The sequence below is a fragment of the Salvelinus fontinalis genome, chromosome 9 (genome assembly GCF_029448725.1).
Source record: "Salvelinus fontinalis isolate EN_2023a chromosome 9, ASM2944872v1, whole genome shotgun sequence".
Taxonomy (NCBI): Eukaryota; Metazoa; Chordata; class Actinopteri; order Salmoniformes; family Salmonidae; genus Salvelinus; species Salvelinus fontinalis.
This window is the reverse complement of record NC_074673.1, coordinates 17,615,634-17,639,410: the sequence shown is the minus strand read 5'-3', so window position 1 is coordinate 17,639,410 and position 23,777 is coordinate 17,615,634. Positions and strand designations below refer to the sequence as shown.

The 23,777-nt window shown below is 46.6% G+C and overlaps 1 protein-coding gene across 11 annotated transcripts in view; it reads right to left on the bottom strand.

The window, feature by feature from the left end:
- Nucleotides 1–295: 295 nt before the first annotated feature.
- LOC129862183 (tripartite motif-containing protein 44-like) overlaps nucleotides 296–23,777 on the bottom strand; it is a 115,921-nt gene continuing 92,439 nt past the window's right edge. For 6 of the 11 annotated variants that reach the window (XM_055933585.1, XM_055933584.1, XM_055933591.1 and 3 more), the window contains exon 7: nucleotides 1,429–1,521. In XM_055933585.1, the coding sequence (XP_055789560.1) occupies nucleotides 1,513–1,521 (9 nt within the window). In that variant the 3' untranslated portion in view covers nucleotides 1,429–1,512. Of the gene's footprint in view, nucleotides 1,522–3,203; nucleotides 3,376–23,777 lie in introns of all 11 variants that reach the window. The other 5 variants (XR_008760731.1, XR_008760732.1, XM_055933587.1 and 2 more) reach the window with 3 other exon arrangements.

The window sequence follows — 23,777 nt, the reverse complement described above, 5'->3', positions numbered from 1 at the left end:
CCTGGTACCTCTCTAGGTTTCTTCCTAGGTTCTTGCCTTTCTAGGGAGTTTTTCCTAGCCACTGTGCAACTACCTCTGCATTGCTTGCTGTTTGGGGTTTTAGGCTGGGTTTCTGTACAGCACTTTGTGACATCGGCCGATGTAAAAAGGGCTTTATAAATCCATTTGATTGATATGGGACTGGAAAACACCTCTTCACAGGACTCAGCTTGTGTAACACATTACTAAGGGAGACAATAGGCTTCTGAAACCATTATCTGTCATTTAATTTATTAATTAATTTAAGGCAACAACAAAAATTTAAACAATTTATTGTCTTGAATATTTTCCTTTCACCCTCTTTACTCTTACCATTATTGCTGAATAGAAACAATCAATGCATCTCTTTCTAGAAATCATTATATGACTGCTACAAAATAACATGATCCATTGGGTAGGGCTGAGTCCTGTTCACAACTCAAGTCATATTGATTAGGTCAACGGTCACCTTCTCCTTTAACATTAAGACTTGTCTCTAGATCATATCACAAACAAAACACACACACACACACACCCTCTGTATGTGAATATTGAAAGACATGATGGAGTATGACATAGTACTGCGTGAAGTTAGTCATCAGGAGTCAGGACTGTACTGTCTGTGCAGATTGTCTCGGGGTAATGAGGCGTGGTATTAGAGAATGCTGACACTGCACAGAGGACTATTACATACAGGCAAAATACACTTTGATTTTCACCTAGCATGTACTCCGCAGCTCTCACAAATTAATAATGTGTCAATGCTTCATCTGATGATGGATCTGACAAACACACACACAAGAGGAGGGTGTGGGGAGAATTTGAAGGAGGTAGAATAAGAAGAGGAGAGGAGATGAGAGGTGAGTGCTAGGTTGTGTTTATACGTCAAGGAAGATTTTTGAGACACCTGTAATACATTTCCCTTTAGAGTATAAAACAGGAACACCCACCTTGTACTGTACATTCTATATTCCTCCTCTGATCTAAGTCCTGTCACCAGTCAACTTTTCTATTTTCAAGACTGCTTGTCAAAACATAATATACAAAAGAAATTAAAGTAAAGCACAGCGTGTCACATTCAGGATTTCATGTTCTATTCCTGACCTCAGCTGGGTTTTAGCAGGCACTCAGCCGCTACGCTTTCCTACCCACAGTCCTCTCTAAGCCAAGCTCATCAGCCAAGGATCTGATTGGGTGTGAAAACTGAGCCTGACGGAAATTGATTGCATGGATGTCATGCTCCTCAATTAAAATAGTTATTGTAGTTTTAAAAGTTCTGAAAGCAATAAGATCCATTTTGTTACACCACCAGCAGCCTTCTTCAAGGTCACTCCAACGTCAGCAGACATGAAGAGGAAAGGAGACTCTCTCTAGTGTTGGTCTCCTGGACAGAGGTAGGAGGAGAGAGAGGAGTGGGAGGTGATTTGTCAGGGGGCGTGACCCATTGAGGATCCGGATCTGCCCTCTCCGTAGTCCCTGGGGTCTCGTCTCGGCTCAGGGAGTCTGATGGAACGAGACACACAAGAACATCTTCGTGAGAAGAAAATCTCTCTCTCTTTCTCACACACACACAAACACACACAGACGCACAAACTACATGTCACCAATCAAGTCTTAATTTTGACATTTTGTATAGAAATCTTTCTACTTAGTGGCTGTCGAGTGACGCAGATAAAGTGATTGCCAAATTGGTGGAGCCTGTAGCAATCAGATAGAGTTTAATAGATTCCATTCCACTGGGGACAGGCTGCACTAATCATATCCCTTAATTGGACAACGTTCTGAGGGTGATAGAACGACAGAACCGAGAGAGAAGGGAGAGGAAAAATACATAGTTCTCCCCTCCTGCTCTCATCCTCCTCCTCTCATCCCTCCTCTTACGTCTCCCCGTCCTCCCTGAGAGAGAGAAGACAAGAAACAGACATACTCCTCCTCACGTCTGCACACTTATCCTCCTCTTTTTCTCTATATCCTTTCCTCCCTTCCTTCTACCCACTTCCTACTCTTCCCCCTCAAACGTTTTATATCCCCACTCTGCTAACTGATCTTTCTCTGTACTTCTAACCATTCTCTCTTCTTACCCCCTTTCCCCTCCGAAAGACCACATCTCTGCTGGCGCTTACTCTGTCTGAATCCGAACATCCCTCTCTCCTATCCTCTCTCTCCTATCCTCTCTTGTTGGGATCTGGTCAAAGAGCCTATCCTCTGTTCTCACTTCTTTTAACAACCTGTACCACGCATTCCTCTGTCCTTCCTCCCTCTCCTGCTCCCCAGCCTTAGACTGAGGTGCTGTCTCAGGCAGCAGAGCACCACATCCATTAACCAGGAGCAGGCATGCAGCTATCTCTGAGCCCTACTAAGCCCACCTCTGTGTGTGTGTGTGTGTTTGTTTGTTTTGCTCTGCAGTGTGTGTATGTATATGTGAGTGCACATGTGAGTTTGCTCTGCAGTGTTTGTGTATGTTCTGTTATGTATATGTGCATACTTCTCTTCTGGCTGCAGATACAAAGACCTCTGGTTCTGCACCTCAACACACCTCTTAGCCAACAAGGGCACCTCATCAAAGAGTAGACACTCAAACAAACACACATATGCACACGCACACACAGACAAACACACACACCATTCCCCCATGCCTGACATGAGGGGGAGAAGCTGAGTTAAGGGAGAAACTCAGAAAGGCTTTTTTGTGTTAGGCAACTTCATCTTTTATCTCCAGTCAACCAAAATGTCTCCCTGCTGTTTGACATAATTACAAATATATTTACATGGCTCCCCTACGTTGATAAATGAACTATTTCTATTGCAATTGTCCTGGCTCAGCCCTAGGAGCCATGGATGTAATAACTTATACAGTATATTCTACCCGACCCGCAGGAGAGGCCATTTTGTCTAGAGAGAAAGAGAAAAGGCAGGGATAGAGTTAACATGGAAGAAATGTCAGAATAAAGAGATAAATATTCCCTACAAGGTTAGAATACCTCTTTCTTTTTACCTGTCTCTCTCTGTTTCTCTGGAAATGACACATGCACATGCACGCACACTTCCCCATCACCTCTCCGTCACTCTCTCTCTTTCTCTCCAGCTCTCTCCACCACCTCTCCATCTCTCCCTCCGCTCTGCCCTGGTTAGAACAGTCGAGTTGTGGGGAAATACTATCTTAAAGAGGACTTCCGGGTTCTTACCAGCCATTTCTTATTTATGGGCTTTAATGTAGTCGATGCATTATTGATCACAGCCAATCATTTCCTCCTCCCCTTGCTTGTGACCGTGGCCCATGGATAGGGGGCAGGCTGAGCTGAAAAGCCCAATGTGGAGGTCACTGCAGAGTCTGGGGTTGGGACAGTCCTGGGGCTCCTGGGTGATGGACGGAGAGATAGGGTCTAAATGGATGGGGTCGGATGTGTATCTTGTGTGAGTGTGAGAGACAAAGCTGAGACAGAGAGAGTGCTGTGGGGGGAAAAATTAGCTCAAAATTAGTCAAACGTCTCCAAATCGTACTAATCGTACTAATATCCATTGACTGGTTAAATTGGAAATGCCTAGCTAGTCACTCCTAAAACGAACCCATCACTCATTTTGGAAAACTTTAGGTGCCCTGCGAGGAACCAGAGAGTAGGATCAATCACTATGTTGCCGACACACTTTTCTATCTCTGTTCTTTTTCTGGCGTCGTTGCTGAGGTCTATAGAGACAGACAGAGAGGGAATGAGGGAGGGAGAGATGCAGAGAGGGAGGAGGGGAGCGAGCTGTGCCCTGATTGAGTTTGAATTCCCTGCTCTTGGCCTAGAAACGCAGGGCTTCTAAGTCATCTTCCGGAAATGCGCCCATCACGCTCCAGCCTTGCCTCCTCAATCTTGTCACAAGTGTAGAGAGTAGTAGGCAGGATGCAGTCGCAGGTTTAGAACTACTGAGATAAATTAAAGCACCATATAGAAAAGCGGGACGAAACCCAAAGTGCAAAATAATAAAGTACTCAGGAAAAACTAGGAGAGATTCCTCTCAGGAAAACAAGCAACATATACAATGACTGAGTATATATACAGTGATAGAGTGGGGGTTTGGAACCAGGTGTGTGTGTAATGATGACGAGACAAGTCCGGGGTTGATGAGTGAAGGGCGTTTGCCAGCAACAGGTTCGGCAGCAGATAGAAGACTCGGCGATGTCACGACTTCCACCGAAGGTAGTTCCTCTCCCTGTTCAGGCGGCACTCGGCGGTCGTCGTCGCCGCCCTACTAGCCATCACCGATCCTTTTTTCCTTTTCTGTTTGTTTTGTATTTGGTTCTTTCACACCTGGTTTCATTTGCCTTAATTTCTGTGTGTATATATTTACCCTGTTGCCTGCCTAGGTTTGTGCGGGATTGTTTTATTTTGTGATGTAGCTCGTTGAGGTTGTGCTCATTTTTTTGTTTCACGCATTAAATAAGAGTGTGTTATTTAGGAGCTTTGTTAGTTCCTCCTTGCGTGAGGAACGGGTGTCTCTGTTGTAAATGGCGTTTGACTTTTGGATTGTGCCATACCTGTATTTGGTGGACTTGCCTATTAAAAGTACGCATCTCAGACATCTCTGCTCTCCTGCGCCTGACTCCTTCACCTACCTCCTAACGCAACATTGTCACAGGCGACGCCTGAGCTGGACAGGAGGGGGAACCAAAGCAAAGGCTGGTGTGACAGTACCCTCCGATCCTCTGGGTCATGCACCCGGGACAACGCACCGGCCTTGACGTTCTTAGATCCTAGGCGGGAGGAGAGGGTAAAGTCAAACCTGGCGAAGAATAGGGCCCACTTGGCCTGACGCGGGTTCAGCCTCGCTGCCCGAATATACTCTAGGTTCCGGTGTTCCGTCCAAACCAGGAATGGGTGTTGACCACACTCCAGCTAGTGCCACCATGTTTTCAGCGCCTTCTTGACGGCCAGCAACTCAAGATCCCCCCCCATGTTGTAATTACGCTCCGGGGGAGACAGCTTTCATGAGTAGAAGGCACATAGATGGAATTTAGGCGGCGATCCAGTGCGTTGGGAGAGAACAGCCCCTACTCCAACCTCGGAGACATCCACCTCCACGAGGAAGGGAAGAGACGGGTCAGGATGAGCCAGAACAGGTGCGTTCGTAAAACCTTCCTTTAGCGCACGGAAGGCTTCATTGTCCTCCTCAGTCCAGTGCAGCTGTCGTGAACCTCCCTTCAGAAGAGATGTGAGAGGGGCCACCACTGTGCTGAAACCCCAAATAAAGCACCTGAAATAATTGGCAAAACCTAGGAGCGCTGCACCGCCTTTATGTTGGATGGAACAGGCCACGACCATACTGCACTGACCCTCTGCTCATCCATCTCCACTCCCGCGTTGGATATCCGATAGCCCAGTAAGGAGACCTCCTGCTGGAAGAAAAGGCACTTCTCCACCTTGGCGTACAGGCGATACCCTATCAGCTTCTCCAAAACGTACCTGACATGAGAGACATGTTGCTTGCATGTAGTGGCGTACACCAAGATGTCGTCTATGTACACCACTACACAGCGATCCAACATGTCTCTAAACACCTTGTTAATGAAGGATTGTAACACCAAGTGTGCATTTGTCAGGCCGTAGGGCATTTCCCTGTATTCATAGTGCCCGGTGCTGGTGCTGAAGGCGGTCTTCCATTCATCCCCCTCTCTGATGTGCACCGGGTTGTAGGCACTGCATAAATCCAGTTTAGTAAAGTACTGAGCACCGTGCATCTGTTCGATCACAGTGGGTATGAGAGGCAGGGGATAACTGAATTTAACAGTTGCCCTATTCAGCGTCCGGTAATCGATACGGGGTAGAGACCTCCGTCCTTTTTCTTCAAGAAAAAGAAGCTGGAGGAGGCCGGAGGCCGGAGGCAAGTACCTCCTCAACGTAGACCTCCATGGCTTTGGTCTCTGCATGCGAGATAGGGTAGATGTGCCCCCGCGGGAGGGTAGAACCAGGCAGTAGGTCGATAGTGCAGTCCCATGGGCGATGAGGGGGCAGGCATGTGGCAAGAGTCTTCAAAAAAGCCACCTGTTGGTCCCGGTATTTCTCAGGGATAGGGATGTGGGTGGCCTGGTCCGGACTTTCCAAAGATGCGGCACAAATTGAACCAGAGACACCTTCCCTGACACTCCTGCAACCAACCCAATAGCCTCCTCTCTGTCCACGATGTCCTGGGGTTATGCAACTGTAACCAGGGGAAACCTAAAACTACGGGCTATGCAGGAGAGTCTAAGATGAGGAAAGTGATGCGTTCATGGTGGTTGTGAGCAACTGTGAGGGAAATGGGAATCGTGGTCTGGCACACCAGTCTTGTTCCTAGGGGACGGTTGTCTAGGGCATGGACTGGGATAGGGGGTTGTAAAGGGACTAGAGGAATGTGTAAGGATAAGGCCACTGACTGGTCTAGGAAATTTCCTGCAGAACCTGAGTCCACTAGGGCAGGACTCAGTGGGGGGCCAGGATAGTCCAGGAAGGTGACAGGAAGGAGGACGGTCTGGGTGGACAGATAAGATCAAGGCACGTCCACGCCTACCTGGGAAGGTGCAGGAGCGCTTCTTGGCCTGTCGCTTCCTCGCCTGGTTCTCCTTCTGGGACATGTGTTCCAGGGGTGGTCCGACTCCCCGCAAAAGGAGCAGAGACCCTGTTGATGGCGGCGTTGACGTTCCTCTGGGGAAGGTGCATTGTGCCCACTTCCATGAGCTCAGTCTCGCTGGAGGTTCCTGGGAGATACTCAAAACCCTGGGATGGGGGACGGCATCCAGGAGATTATCCAGGCGGATGGCCATGGCGATGAGCTGGTCCAGCGTGAGGTCCTCATCGCAACAGGCCAGCTTGGTCTGGATGTCCGCCTGTAGCCCGCTGCGGAAAATTATCAACAGGGCCTGGTCGTTCAAGCCAGTGAACGCAGCTACCGTCCGGAAATCCAGAGCATACTCAGATGCTGTCTTGGACCCCTGGTGTAGATGGAGGAGACGCTCATAGGACTGCAATTCTAGTCCGTCCCTTTCCCAGACTACGTGAGCCCACTCCAGAGCCGGGCCTGTCAGCACCGAGATCACCAAGGCCCCCTGGCCCTCTCGTAGGCCGTCCCGGCATAACGGGCAAGGTGGAGGTCCCACTGCAGGAGAAACCCCCTACAGTGAGCTGGCGTGCCATCAAACCGCTACGGGAGGGGCAGGTGGACGTTGCTGATTGGACTGGGTGATGTAAATGGTGGTGGGGTGGCTGGAACGACCGCAGCGAGCTGGGAAGGTGGTGGTGTTGCCTGCAGGTGGCGTACGGTCCGGAGCACCTTGTCCATGGCAGTCCCGATGTGCTCCAGGCACGAGTCGTGGTATAGGCGCTTCACTCCGATAGCGGAGAGGTTGGGATGTCCTGCTGCTTCCTGTTTTGTTGGGTCTGTCATTCTGTCACAAGTGCAGAGAGAAGTAGGCAGGAGGCAGTCACAGGTTTAGAACTACTGAGATTTATAACCTCACTGGGGTATGTGGGACGGTAGCGTCCCACCTCGTCAACAGCCAGTGAAACTGCAGGGCGCAAAATTCAAAACAACAGAAATCCCATCATTTAAAGTCCTCAAACATACAAGTATTTTACACCATTTTAAAGATACACTTGTTGTAAATCCAGCCAAAGTGTCCGATTTCAAAAAGGTTTTACGACAAAAGCACCACAAACGATTATGTTAGGTTAGAGCCAAGTCACAGAAAAAGACAGCCATTTTTCCAGCCAAAGAGAGGAGTAACAAAAAGCAGAAATAGAGATAAAATGTATCACTAACCTTTGATGATCTTCATCAGATGACACTCATAGGACTTCATGTTACACAATACATGTATGTTTTGTTCGGTAAAGTTCAAATTTATATCCAAAAATCAGAGTTTAGGCGGGATGCTACAGTCTCACTTGGCAAAAAGCCAGAGAAAATGCAGAGCGCCAAATTCAAATTAATTACCATAAAAATTATTATAAAAATCTAACTTTCATTAAATCACACATGAAAGATACCAAATTAAAGCTACACTGGTTCTGATTCCAGCCAACATGTCAGAATTCAAATAGGCTTTTCGGCGAAAGCAAACGATGCTATTATCTGAGGATAGCACCATTGTAAACACAGAGAGAGAAGCATATTTCGACCCTGCAGGCGCGACACAAAACGCAGAAATAAAAATATAATTCATGCCTTACCTTTGACGAGCTTCTGTTGTTGGCACTCCAATATGTCCCATAAACATCACAAATGGTCCTTTTCTTTGATTAATTCCGTCGATATATATCCAAAATGTAAATTTATTTGGCGTGTTTGATCCAGAAAAACACCGGTTCCAAATTGTGAAACGTGACTACAAAAAACCTCAAAGGTTACCTATAAACTTTGCCAAAAAATTTCAAACTACTTTTGTAATACAACTTTAGGATTTTTTTTAACGTAAATAATCGATAAAATTGAAGACGGGATGATCTGTGTTCAATACAGGATTAAAACCAACTGTAGCTAGCTTTCTGGTCACGCGCTTCTAACAAACAGGACACTTCGAGTGACCCTCCTTCAAGATGGCCGTACTTCTTCATTACACAAAGGAATAACTGTCACGTTCCTGACCTGTTTTCCTTTGTTTTGTATTCATTTTAGTTGGTCAGGGCGTGAGTTGGGTGGGTTTGTCTATGTTTGTATTTCTATGTGAGGTTTTGTGTTCGGCCTGGTATGATTCTCAATTAGAGACAGGTGTGTATTGTTTGTCTCTAATTGAGAGTCATACAAAGGCAGCCAGGGTTTCACTGGTGTTTTGTGGGTGTTTGTTTCCTGTGTCAGTGTTTGGACCACACAGGACTGTTTAAGGTTAGTCACGTTTGTTATTTTGTAGGTTTAAGTGTTTTCTTGTTGTTTCATTAAATCATGAACACTTACCTCTCCGCATCTTGGTCCTATCCATGCTCCTCCTCGTTTGAGGAGGAGAACAACATTGACTGCCTTAACAGAAACACCCACCACAAGAGGACCAAGCGGAGTGGAGAAGGGCAGCGACAGCAGCAGAGACAGACAGAGGAATGGACATGGGAAGACGTCTTGAACGGCAAGGGTTGCTACACATGGGAGGAGATCCTGGCTGGAAAGGATCGCCTCCCATGGGAACAGCTGGAGGCAGCGAGGAGAGCAGAGGCAACCGGAGAGAGGAGCCGAAGGTATGAGGGTACGCGGCTAGCACGGAAGCCCGAGAGGCTCACCCAAAAATTTCTTGGGGGGAGGCTAAAGGGGAGTGTGGCGAAGCCGGGTTGGATACCTGAGCCAACTCCCCGGGCTTGCCGTGGAGTGAGAGGGCGTCGTACTGGTCAGACACCGTGTTATGCGGTAAAGCGCACGGTGTCCCCAGTACGCGTGCTTAACCCAGTGCGGGCTATTCCACCTTGCCGCACTGGGAGGGCTAGGTTGGGCATCGAGCCGGATGCCATGAAGCTGGCCCAACGTATCTGGCATCCAGTACGTCTCCTCGGGCCGGCGTACATGGCACCAGCCTTACAGGTGGTGTCCCCGGTTCGCCTGCATAGCCCAGTGCGGGCTATTCCACCTCGCCGCACTGGCAGGGCTACGGGGACCATTCAACCTGGTAAGGTTGGAGAGGCTCGGTGCTCAAGAGCGCGTGTCCTCCTTCACGGTCCGGTATATCCGGCGCCACCTTCCCACCCCAGCCCAGTACCATCAGTGCCTACACCACGCACCAAGCCTCCTGTGCGTCTCCATAGCCCTGGGCGCACTGTTCCTTCTCCCCGCACTCGCCCTGAGGTGCGTGCCCTCAGCCCGGTACCTCCAGTTCCGGTACCACGCACCAGGCCTAGAGTGCGCCACGGGAGTCCAGTGTGCCCTGTTCCTGTTCCCCGCACTCGCCCTGAGGTGCGTGCCCTCAGCCCGGTACCTCCAGTTCCGGTACCACGCACCAGGCCTATAGTGCGTCTCAGCCGGCCAGAGTCTGCCGTCTGCCCAGCGGTGCCTGAACGGCCCGTCTGCCCAGCGCCGTCTGAGCCATCTGTCTGCCCAGCGCCGTCTGAGCCATCTGTCTGCCCAGCGCCGTCTGAGCCATCTGTCTGCCCAGCGCCGTCTGAACCATCTGTCTGCCCAGCGCCGTCTGAGCCATCTGTCTGCCCAGCGCCGTCTGAGCCATCTGTCTGCCCAGCGCCGTCTGAGCCATCTGTCTGCCCAGCGCCGTCTGAGCCATCTGTCTGCCCAGCGCCGTCTGAGTCATCCGTCTGCCACGAGCCATTAGAGCCGCCCGTCTGTCCCGAGCCAGTAGAGCCGTCCGTCAGTCAGGAGCCGCTAGAGCCGTCCGTCAGTCAGGAGTTGCCAGAGACGCCCGCCAGTCAGGAGCTGCCAGAGACGCCCGTCAGTCAGGAGCTGCCAGAGACGCCCGCCAGTCAGGAGCTGCCAGAGACGCCCGCCAGTCAGGAGCTGCCAGAGACGCCCGCCAGTCAGGAGCTGCCAGAGACGCCCGCCAGTCAGGAGCTGCCAGAGACGCCCGCCAGTCAGGAGCTGCCAGAGACGCCCGCCAGTCAGGAGCTGCCAGAGACGCCCGCCAGTCAGGAGCTGCCAGAGACGCCCGCCAGTCAGGAGCTGCCAGAGACGCCCGCCAGTCCGGAGCTGCCCTACAGTCCGGAGCTGCCCTACAGTCCGGAGCTGCCCTACAGTCCGGAGCTGCCCTACAGTCCGGAGCTGCCCTACAGTCCGGAGCTGCCCTACAGTCCGGATCTGCCGGAGCTGCCCTACAGTCCGGATCTGCCGGAGTCCCTCAGCCCGGATCTGCCGGAGTCCCTCAGCCCGGATCTGCCGGAGTCCCTCAGCCCGGACCTGCCGGAGTCCCTCAGCCCGGACCTGCCGGAGTCCCTACGCCCGGACCTGCCGGAGTCCCTACGCCCGGACCTGCCGGAGTCCCTACGCCCGGACCTGCCGGAGTCCCTACGCCCGGACCTGCCGGAGTCCCTACGCCCGGACCTGCCGGAGTCCCTACGCCCAGGACCTGCCGGAGTCCCTACGCCCAGGACCTGCCGGAGTCCCTACGCCCAGGACCTGCCGGAGTCCCTCAACCAGGACCTGCCGGAGTCCCTCAGCCAGGACCTGCCGGAGTCCCTCAGCCAGGACCTGCCGGAGTCCCTCAGCCAGGACCTGCCGGAGTCCCTCAGCCAGGACCTGCCGGAGTCCCTCAGCCAGGACCTGCCGGAGTCCCTCAGCCAGGACCTGCCGGAGTCCCTCAGCCAGGACCTGCCGGAGTCCCTCAGCCAGGACCTGCCGGAGTCCCTCAGCCAGGACCTGCCGGAGTCCCTCAGCCAGGACCTGCCGGAGTCCCTCAGCCAGGACCTGCCGGAGTCCCTCAGCCAGGACCTGCCGGAGTCCCTCAGCCAGGACCTGCCGGAGTCCCTCAGCCAGGACCTGCCGGAGTCCCTCAGCCAGGACCTGCCGGAGTCCCTCAGCCAGGACCTGCCGCCCCTTATCCCGGTGCTGCCCCTTATCCCGGTGCTGCCCCTTATTCCGGTGCTGCCCCTTCATTTAGGTGGGGTTAGTGGGAGGGTGGTCATTGGGAGGGGGATAAAGAAGCGGGGATTGATTATGGTGGGGTGGGGACCACGACCAGCGCCAGAGCCGCCACCGTGGACAGACGCCCACCCAGACCCTCCCCTAGACTTTGTGCTGGTGCGCCCGGAGTTCGCACCTTAAGGGGGGGGTTCTGTCACGTTCCTGACCTGTTTTTCTTTGTTTTGTATTCATTTTAGTTGGTCAGGGCGTGAGTTGGGTGGGTTTGTCTATGTTTGTATTTCTATGTGAGGTTTTGTGTTCGGCCTGGTATGATTCTCAATTAGAGACAGGTGTGTATTGTTTGTCTCTAATTGAGAGTCATACAAAGGCAGCCAGGGTTTCACTGGTGTTTTGTGGGTGTTTGTTTCCTGTGTCAGTGTTTGGACCACACAGGACTGTTTAAGGTTAGTCACGTTTGTTATTTTGTAGGTTTAACCTGTCTAGGATCAGCGTGGCGCTAGCGGCACACCCCCCCCCCCCCCCCACTGAAAAACCAGTGCCGCGAAATTCAAAAAAAATATTTTTTTAAAATATTTAACTTTCACACATTAAAGTCCAATACAGCTAATGAAAGACACAGATCTTATGAATCCAGTCAACATTTCCGATTTTTAAAATGTTTTACAGGGAAGACACAATATGTAAAGATGTACATCTATTACCTAAAAACACATTAGCATATTCCACCATCTTTTATTTGTCCACCAACACCAGTAGCCATCACCAATTCGGCTAAACTAAGATATTTATAGCCCCTAACCAACAAAAAAACTCATTAGATGACAGTCTGATAACATATTTATGGTATGGGATAGGTTTTGTTAGAAAAAAGTGCATATTTCAGGTAGACTTCATAGTTTACAATTGCACCCACCATCACAAATGGACTAGAATAATTACAATGAGCAACGTGTTTACCTAACTACTAATCATCAAACATTTCGTAAAAATACACAGCATACACGAATCGAAAGACACAGATCCTGTGAATACAGACAATATTTCAGATTTTCTAAGTGTCTTACAGCGAAAACACAATAAATCGTTATATTAGCTTAGCACATAGCAATTAGCAGCCCAGCATTGATTCTAGCCAAAGTGAGCGATAAAAGTCAACATCGCCAAAAGATATTAATTTTTTCACTAACCTTCTCAGAATTCTTCCGATGACACTCCTGTAACATCACATTACAACATGCATATACAGTTTGATCGAAAATGTTTATATTTAGCCACCAAAATCATGGTTAGACAATGTGAAATGTAGACAAGCTGGTAAAGAAAACGTCCTTGCGCCACTTAGACAGTGATCTACTCTTATACATAAATACTCATAAACGTGACTAAAAAATATAGGGTGGACAGGGATTGATAGACAATTTAATTCTTAATACAATTGCGTTATTACATTTTTTAATTTATCCTTACTTTTCAATACAGTTTGCGCCAAGCGAAGCTACGTCAAAAAACATGGCGTCCTAAGCCACTAAAATGTTTCGACAGAAACACGATTTATCATAATAAAAATGTCCTACCTTGAGCTGTTCTTCCATCAGTATCTTGGGCAAAGGATCCTTTCTTGGGAGAAATCGTCTTTTGGTGGAAAGCTGTCCTCTTGCCATGTGGAAATGTCAACTACGTTCGGGATGAACTGAAAAGCGCACCCAACTTTTCACATCGTTGCAAAAATAAATGTCCCAAAATCGCACTAAACGGATATAAATTGCTATAAAACGCTTTAAATTAACTACTTTGTGATGTTTGTAACTCCTATAACGAGTGAAAAGATGACCGGAGAAATATAACAGGCTAAACTAACGCTTGGAACAGGAGAGGGTCGGTGTCTTCCACGCGCGTTACGCAGCAAGAAAAGACTTGCTAGCTAAAGGTTTTTTTCATTTGTAGGGCCTGTGAACGAGCAATCGAGCCCGTTGGAATCGTCATCACGTAAAGGCATCCAGGGGAAGACGTAAGAAGTGTCCGTATAGTCATAGCAACGACAGAGCCCTTTTAAATGACTTCAGAAAAGTGGCCAACGTTTCTCAAATCTGACTCCATGTCAGGGAAATTGCTGTAGAATGGGCTCTGTTCCACTTAGAGACAAAATTTCAACTCCTATAGAAACTATAGACTGTTTTCTATCCAATAATAATAATAATATGCATATTGTACGATCAAGGATTTTGTGGGAAGCCGTTTAAAAAATTAGCCACATTAGCATAAATAGTCTAAACAGCGCCCCCATCCCCAACAGGTTAAGTGTTTTCTTGTTGTTTCATTAAATCATGAACACTTACCTCTCCGCATCTTGGTCCTATCCATGCTCCTCCTCGTTTGAGGAGGAGAACAACATTGACTGCCTTAACAATAACCTCAACCAATTTCTAAAGACTGTTGACATCCAGTGGAAGGAACTGCAAGAAGGTCCCTTAGAAATCTGGTTTCCCAATGAAAATCATTGAAAAGAGAGTGACCTCAAAAAAAAATCTGAATGGTTTGCCCTCGGGGTTTCGCCTGCTAAATAAGTTCTGTTATACTCACAGACATGATTCAAACAGTTTTAGAAACTTCAGAGTGTTTTCTATCCAAATCTACTAATAATATGCATATCTTATCTTCTGGGAATGAGTAGCTGGCAGTTGAATTTGGGCATGCTTTTCATCCAAAATTTCCGAATGCTGCACCCTTCCCAAGAGAAGTTAAGGAGAAGTTGGATCTAACATTCCATGTATAACACTTGATCTTTGATCAACATTTATTATGAGTATTTCTGGAAATTGTTGTGGCTCTCTGCAAAATCACCGGATGATTTTGGAACTACTGAACATAACGCGCCAATGTATACTGAGATATTTTGATATAAATATGAACTTTACCAAACAAAACATACATGTATCGTGTAACATGAAGTCCTATGAGTGTCATCTGATGAAGATCATCAAAGGTTAGTGATTAATTTTATCTTTATTTCTGCTTTTTGTGACTTCTGTCTTTGGCTGGAAAAATGGCTGTGTTTTTCTGTGATTTGGCGGTGACCTAACATAATCGTTTGTGGTCCTTTCGCTGTAAAGCCTTTTTGAAATCGGACACTTTGGTGGGATTAACAACAAGATTAAATGTAATATGGTATAAGATACTTGTATGTTTGAGGAATTTAAATTATGAGATTTCTGTTGTTTGAATTTGGCGCCCTGCACATTCACTGGCTGTTGTCATATCGATCCCGTTAACGGGATTGCAGCTATAAGAAGTTTTAACATCACAAACAGCTCTGAGACATGGACCGATCGAGAGGGAAAGTGGTAGAAGGAAGGAGAAAGGGAGAGAGAGAGAGAGAATGAGAGAAAGTATGAGTGATGAAGAATGAGTGCGGGTTAGCAAGAGAACAAGAAAAGAAAGAGTTAGTCCACCCACATAAAATAACTAAAGTTTACTATAGAATATTACAGTACATACTATAAAATGTTGTAGTAAACTGTAGTATACTGTAGAATACTATACTACACACTGTAGTATCCCCCAATCATGTGTAGTATTTAGTATATAATTTTGTAGTATACTGTAGTAAATACTACAGAATTGTCCACGATAACACTGCAGTCCGCAAAAACACTATATTTTTTAAACTATAGTAAATACTACATTATTCAAGTTGCATATACCCTGCCCATTCCCCTCCCCCATATCCCAATTTGTGCAACCCATAACTGAGAAACTTACATGCCAAAGTATATGTCATATTGTGTCCCCTACAGAAGCCCTGAACTCTCCATTCAGAACCCAGTTCTACCTACAGGCTATGGAACATTTGCTCTTTTATTCTTTCTCCAGTAGGTTTCCTCAAGGAGAAAGCCACCCACTTCTACATCAAAGATAATAAAACACTTTAGTAAATGTACCCCAAAACACTTCAGTAAAAACGAAAGTCAGCAAAAACACTACAGTAAATCCTATCAGCACTGCGGATTTTGCAACAGAGACAGAATCATGAGATCACTTGTTTTGGTACTGCCCTTATGTAGGTTGTTTTTGGTCGCAGGTTCAGGAATGACTGAAGAATTGCAACATTTACCTGGAGCTAATTCTGCAAATAGCACTCCTGGGTGTGTCTTAATCCATTATATAACACTCTTAGCAAAAATGTTTATCTGTAGAAACTATGAGAATAGAAAGCTTTTCTAACTTTTCTAAAACATCACAGCACAGTTGAAAAAAGATGGCAATTAGAAATCAAAATTGGATGACCTTCAGAGATAAATGGGAGGGGTTGAGGGTAGCTGAAGGGTGCGATTAAAAAACAGTAAATTCAACAGTATACTGCAGTAAATACTACAGTATTCACTATTGTGTTTTTGCAGACTTCAGAGGCACTATAGTATTTTTTACCTTGGGCAGATGGCGGTCCCTTGTGGAAAACGAAAGCAGGGGTATGATGGGTAATTTGACTTATCACAGCGAACGCTCCACTGGGTCTAATTGACCATTGTCCTGCAGGACACCATCTCTCTTTTCCTCTCTCGGTCTCTCTCTCTTCCTTTCTCTGTCTCTCTTTCTCTCTCCTTTCCTCTCTCTTCCACTCACCATCCCAATCTCTCTCTCTTTTCTGGTTAATGTCAGTAGATCAGTCCTCCACCATTCATCCGACAGCTGTTCTGTGGAAAATGTGTAATTTAGAAATGGCCCCTGCTCATCCACCTGTCCCTGGGAAACCCTGTGCCAGTCCCCAGCACTTTTTACTGCAATCATCCTACCATGGAGAATATCAGCTGGGGATGAAGTGTGATGAGAAGAAATGTAGAGTGGAAGGAGTGGATTGAAGGAGTGAAGGATGGAGGGAATGAGTGAGAGAGAGACATGGAAAGGTGGAGAGGAAGAGAAAAAAAGATCACAGCTTCACATGAAGCCTGGGGAGGAAATGGATTCTCTGTCAGAGTGATTCAGAGGAAGCAGGAGGAACTGCAATAATGTAAATTGGAGATTGTGTGTGTGTGTGTGTGTGTCTGTGTCAGCGCGTAGAGTTTCATATGTTGAAAGGGAAGAGAGGATTTTGTAAATGTATGCTTCCACCACATCGCGTCTAGATAAGAGCTGTGAATAGCTATTCAGTAAGTGGATCTTTCTACATACAGCTGTTATTGACGTTGGAGTGTCTATTATAAACTGAAGCGGCTTACTGAGGCAACCTTCCCCGACCTGACAGGGAGTGAACACCTGCCGGCCAGTCCACTCACTCATCATCATCTCACTCTTCACTTCACAGCAGCCACCACACATACACATACTGTATACACACACACGCACCCACGCACCCACCCACTAAAATAGAGACAAAGACAGAACAGAAGGCCTAATAAAGCTGTGAAACAAAGCCGCAGAGGGAAAAAAGACATGAGTAGAGGTACTACTCCATGATAAAGGAGATATCAGCGCAAACCATTCAGAGCGTTGCTTGACATAATTCCCAGAACATTCCTTTCAACAATTCCTTTGATAAAGCTATCTGAAGACTGAGTTGCAGTAGAGAGAGAGAAAAAACAAAAAGCTATCTAGCCACCAATCACATCCTGAATCTACAAGGAGAGTCTCAGAAACATGACCCTAGGCTTCAGCGGTGATTAGGGTCTGGTTTCAATGACGGACACTTTTGGCAACTTCAATAAGGGTAAAAAAAAATACATCTGGGGTGGGTCCTCTTCAGACAGACAACTCTCCCAACAAATCACAAGGCAGACATATCAGAACATTGCGAAATGCAGTTATTAAAATACTAGGGTTGGAGCGAAAACCTAAAGGACGATAACTCTCCAGGAACAGGGTTGAGGAGCCCTGCTCTATGCCAACTGACGTTCTATTACTACAGACATGTTCAGCTGGAACATTTGAAAATTGTGGGAGGCAACCCAGATGGGAGCCTGTCATATGATGTAACACATACAGTATCAGTCAAAAGTTTGGACACACCTACTCATTCAAGGGTTTTTCTTGATTTTACTATTTCCTACATTTAGGAATAGTAGTGAATACATCAAAACTAGGAAATAACACATATGGAATCGCGTAGTAACAAAAGAAGTGTTAAACAAATAAAACATATTTTATATTTCAGAGATTTCAAAGTAGCCTCCCTTTACCTTGATGACAGCTTCGCACACTCTTGGCATTATCTCAACCATCTTCATGAGGTAGTCACCTGGAATGCATTTCAATTAACAGGTGTGCCTTGTTAAAAGTTAATTTGTGGAATTTCTCTCCTTCTTAATGTGTTTGAGCCAATCAGTTGTGTTGTGACAAGGTAGGGGTGGTATACAGAAGATAGACCGATTTGGTAAAAGACCAAGTCCATATTATGACAAGAAAAGCTCAAATAAGCAAAGATAAACGACAGTCCATCATTACTTTAAGACATGAAGGTCAGTCAATGCAGTCCGAAAAACCATCGAGTGTTACGATGAAACTGTCTCTCATGAGAACCGCCACAGGAAAGGAAGACCCAGAGTTACCTCTGCTGCAGAAGATACGATCATTAGAGTTACCAGTATCAGAAATTGCATCCCAAATAAGTGCTTCACAGAGTTCAGTAATGTTAGATTTTAGATTTTTCGAAGTAGCCACCCTTTGCTTTTGATGTCAGCTTTGGACACTCTTGGCATTCTCTCAACCAGCTTCACCTGGAATGCTTTTCCAACATTCTTGAAGGAGTTCCCACATATGCTGAGCACTTGTTGGCTGCTTTTCCTTCACTCTGCGGTCCAACTCATCCTAAACCATCTCAATTGGGTTGAGGCCGGGTGATTGTGGAGGCCAGGTCATCTGATGCAGCACTCCATCACTATCCTTCTTTGTCAAATAGCCCAGCCTGGAGGTGTTTTGGGTCATTGTCCTGTTGAAAAACAAATGATAGCCCAACTAAGTGCAAACCAGATGAGATAGCGTATCGCTGCAGAATGCTGTGGTAGCCATGCTGGTTAAGTGTGCCTTGAATTGTAAATAACAGTGTCACCAGCAAATGACCCCACACTATCACACCTCCTGCTCCATAATTCACGGTGAGAACCACACATACAGAGATCATCCGTTCACCTACTCTGCGTCTCACAAAGACACAGCGGTTGGAACCAAAAATCTCAAATTGCTTGTGTTTCTTGGCCCAAGCAAGTCTCTTCTTCTTATTGATGTCCTTTAGTAGTGGTTTCTTTGCACAAATTCGACCATGAAGGCCTGATTCACGCAGTCTCCCCTGAACAGTTGATGTTGAGATGTGTCTGTTACTTGAAATCTTTGAAGCATTTATTTGGGCTGCAATCTCAGGTGCAGTTAACTCTAATGAACTTATCCTCTGCAGCAGAAGTAACTCTGGGTCTCACTTTCCTGTGGCGGTCCTCATGAGAGTCAGTTTCATCATAGCGCTTGGTTTTTGCGACTACACTTGAAGAAACTTTAAAAGTTCTTGAAATGTTCCATATTGACTGACCTTCATGTCTTAAAGTAATGATGGACTGTAATTTCTCTTTGTCTTTTTGAGCTGTTTTTGACATAATATGGACTTGGTCTTTTACCAAATAGGGCTATCTTCTGTATACCATGCCACAACACAACTGATTGGCTCAAAAGCATTAAGAAGGAAAGAAATTCCACAAATGAACTTTGAACAAGGCACACCTGTTAATTGAAATGCATTCCAGGTGACTACCTCATGAAGCTGGTTGAGAGAATGCCAAGAGTGTGCAAAGCTGTCATCAAAGCAAAGGGTGGCTACTTCGAAGAATCTCAAATCTAAAAAATACTTTGATTAGTTTTAACACTTTTTTGGCTACTACATGATTCCATATGTGTTATTTCATAGTTGTGATGTCTTCACTATTATTCTACAATGTAGAAATTAGTAAAAATAAAGAAAAAAACCTTGAATGAGTAGGTGTGTCCAAACTTTTGACTGGTACTGTAGATGTATACCAATCTATTTTACTAGCCATGTTATCACAGCAATATTGATACTGCTTTCCCTCATACATACATGTATACAGTACTGTACTGTTAATGGTGACTGAAGTTTAGTCACTCACAGGGCCAGGAGAACATCTTCTCATAGGTAAATAATGCACCTATGATTACACTGGCACGGTGCGTGTAAGATATAATCTGTTCGCTACAGGCAGAGAAGCGGAGGGTGCTGCCGTTTCTTATAACCTGTAGTTTACATTGCAAGTGATTGATGTGAGCAAAACGCTGCTGAGTACAGTAGGGAAAGTATCCATATCTTTATCTTACTGATCCACAGCCTCCAGCGGCCCTGATTCCAGCTCATGTTCATGCATGCCATTACGTAATAATGTACATTATAAAATTCACTGGATACTACCACTCACTTGCCCAAGAAGATATCAATGCAATCTGCCCACCACGTGTAGCATACAATAGCCTGAATATGCCTCTGTGTGCTACCGGCTCTAAACCACAACGCTGGAACACATAAGGTCAGTGATGTGGAATTAAATCAAGCGTAGTTGATGTTCATCCAATCTGAATAATCATTGAGGAGATATATTGTGTGTATTAGTAGCAGTGTTACAGCTGTTATCCACCAAGAGCCAATTTCCTGTGTCGACAATGTACACACCTGTCTTAATTGTTTACAGGAATGAACAAAGAGACATTCTGATAAGAGCATTAATCATGGTAAAGAGTCAATCTGACATATGTTCATTTAGTGCTTTATCAATCACTGTTGCCACAGAGGCAATTGAGGAATTAATTGAGGAGAGTTGCATCGAGAAATGCTGCCGCCTGCGTAGGGCGAAGAAATAAAATCGCTCATTAATTAGTAATGTGAAATAAAAATTGGGGCTAAACAGAACGACACAAAGCGGCCCAGCGGCTCGGCAGGGAGGGATGTTTGTGTGCACGTGTCACGTGGCTGATAATTCCCCCATAAAGCCATTCTTCACAGACATGTAAATAGACGATAAACAATTAGAGTACATCCTGGGCTGAGCCTGCGCCTGCCTCCTATACCACCTCCAGTGTCTTTAAAGTCCTATTAGCCGTCATCAGTTTCTAAAGAGCTTCCTATAGAAGAGGGGAGAGAGAAAAACAACATAAAAGTGGAGGCCTAGGTATAAAAAGAGGAGAAGGAGGAGAAACAGGAGAGAGAAAAGTCTCTAGTGGAAGCTATGGAACAGGCCTGAAAAGAGATGCCATTCGTTTCATTCTCCTCCATCATTCTATCAGGGGCCAGATGGAGAAATGGAGCATATCAGTGCTTACAGTAATAATGTAGTTTAATGTAGACCAATGTGTCGGGATCCCCCAAGCAAGCAGCCTGCAGAACACACCAGACAGACAGGCAGGCAGGCAGGAAATAGGGAAGTAAAGGACCCAAAACAACCAAGGCCTTGCATAGTACTGGGACCCTCTGTGTTCACGATGCACTATAAAGACTTGTCCCCAGAGTGTGCAATGCCGTTTGGTCCTGGGTTTCATTGGGACTGCATATGGGAACAGGGCCTGGAGTAGTATGGTATTGTACCACTCACCACCTCCCAGACGATGACTGTAAGTTGCGTCCCAAATGGTACTCTATTCTCTATATAGTGCACTACTTTTGACCAGAGCCTCATGGACCCTGGTCAAGAGTACTGCACTATAAAGGGAATAGGGTACCATTTGGGACGCAACCGATGACTGTAGAGTGTAGAGTCCCACCCTTGTCAGAGGGTAATAGAGCAGAGGCTATAACCAGCTTGGACAAGTCACTCTTATGGAACTGCTGAGAGGTCACAGAACGGTCACACTGGGTTCTGGAACATTGTGGAAATGATAAGCTGTAGCACGTGGTTGAATGGAGAAAAAGTTATTTGGAGTGACGAGGGGGTCATGGGAATTCCAATGTGACCAAGTGCCGGTGTCGCAGCCCAATGCTGCCAACTGTGTTGTAGTGTAACCGTAGCATTTGATCACAACATTAACCATTTAGTTATAGCAGAGATGGACCTTGATTAGCTGAATCAGGTTTTTCGGAGAAGCACTGGAACAAAATCCTTCACACTCAGTTCGCGCTCCCTGAATGTGAGTGTTTGTGTGGGCTGCACACCTCAAATGGGTGGCAAAACGTGTCAGAAGAAAGTCTTATGCCAATCAGGAGTAAAATAAAGTATTTGGATCTTTCTGCGGTTAACTTTGACATTTCTACCGAGGAGAGCAGAGTTTGGAGGAATCTGTCTTTTCTCTCCAGTTTCTTGCCAAGGATCCAAACTTTAAACCAGGTTTATTTTCCTCATCTCAGTTGAAAAAGCCTCTTTCTTCACTACTGCTCTAAATATATCTTAAACTTCTCTCCAGAAAGCTGGAGATCTAAGGACAGCTGAGCGAAAAACAGCATGGAGATAAACTTGTATCTATCCCTCTATTAAACCACACCTCTGTTGTGCTGAGAAATCAATAGCTAACAGGGGATAAATAACAGTAAAACCATCCCCCATCCCCACACTCCCTCCTCTCCTCTTCTCTGTGCTTCTAAGAGCCATCAATCTTGCTCTACTAGAGGGGAACTCCCCCTGGTGTGATATGAATATCAGGCCCATGTGATGTATGTTATGAGATGTATAGGCGCCGGGCCATTATGAAGAGTGACTGGTCACAGCGCCCTCCCGCCCACAAACATGGCACGCACTTACTCATGCACTCACTCACTCACTCACGCACGCACGCACACACGCACTCACGCAAACACACACAGAGAAAGGGTCAAGCAGACTGGCACATCTGACTGGCACAGATTACTGGCGCCACCACCATTGGAGAATCACCCAGGTGCCGAGGCAAGCTGTCCGGGAATGTTTCGGAATGCTGTCTGAGTGTGCTCTCTCGGCGCGATGTTATGGAAATCACTTTCTCACCTTCTCTCCCTTCGTCAGAGATGGAGAGATGGCAGAGGCACATATGGTAGCAGAAAAGGAGGAGAGGGAGAGAGTGTGGCGGAGAAGTGACAGCCTGGCTATTAGGCAAAGCCTTCTGTCATGTGAACACTCCCCCCATACAAGTCCTGTCATCCACACATACATAGCCCTAGTCTGAAGGACACACAGGAAGCCTCTACCATCTTCTCTGCCTGCCTGTGTGCTGCTGTCAAAACGTTCTTCTCCAGATAAATGTCCCCTGTCCCTCAGTTCCACATGTCCTCTGATAAATATATATTTTTTAATCGACTGACAGAATTTGCCCTGAATACTAACAACTGGGGATATCATTGATTACATAACTTTTCATGTTTGAGCATACAATCCGTGCCCTCATAATGAACCAGACAGAACAGAATAGAGCTTTGAGAATGTGTGTATGCCTGGCCCCAGTGTCTGTGGTTCCTGTAGTAGTAGCTGAGACAGGAACAGAAAGAGAAACATGCAGAGACACTGCCACTGGGGCCTGACAGCTCCACAGTGTTAGCTGCTAGCTGGATGACTAATAAACTTTTATGTGTGCTAATGCATCTTGTAAAGTGTCTGTCATAAAAGCATGCCAACTCCTGGAGTTAAACCCCCCGATGATATTTCAGGATAGCACTAGACAGAAGGCAATTGAAGTGTTTTGGGAAATCCAGTGGCCTGTCCATCCATGCCTGTTAGTAAAAACACACCCCTACTACCAGGACACAACCACATAAATACCTTCAGTGGAGGCTAGGGGGGAAACAACGACGCTGTCATTTAAATCAGTCCAAGTCCACAGCAACCAGAAAACATTCACATCTACAGTATAAAAACTACCACGATAACAACCTCCTTCTCACCTCACATCAAACATGTCATTCAAACGAAGATAAACTAATCAGCAATCTGCCTCAACAGCCCCGCTCAATCCAAAGCTGGAAAAAAACAACACACAAAGTGAAAATAGTAAAAAAGAAATAAGCTGTCTGGATGTTTGACTAGTGAGAGGATGTGTGCTATGTGGTGTGCATATTAACACACCCTCTATAGCAGGGTAATTAAGAACTGGCCCCTCCACTCGCTCTACTCCTCCCTGCCCCTACATTCCACTCAAGGTTGCCTTCTCCCTCCACCGCCGAATACTGATGCTGAGGTGGGAGGCAACACAACGCCACGGCAACACATAAATCGCCACTGTGACAGCGACTGTCGGGAGGCTGCTGAATTAAACATGCCATGACAATCGTCACGCTGTCCCTCTCTCTCTCTGGA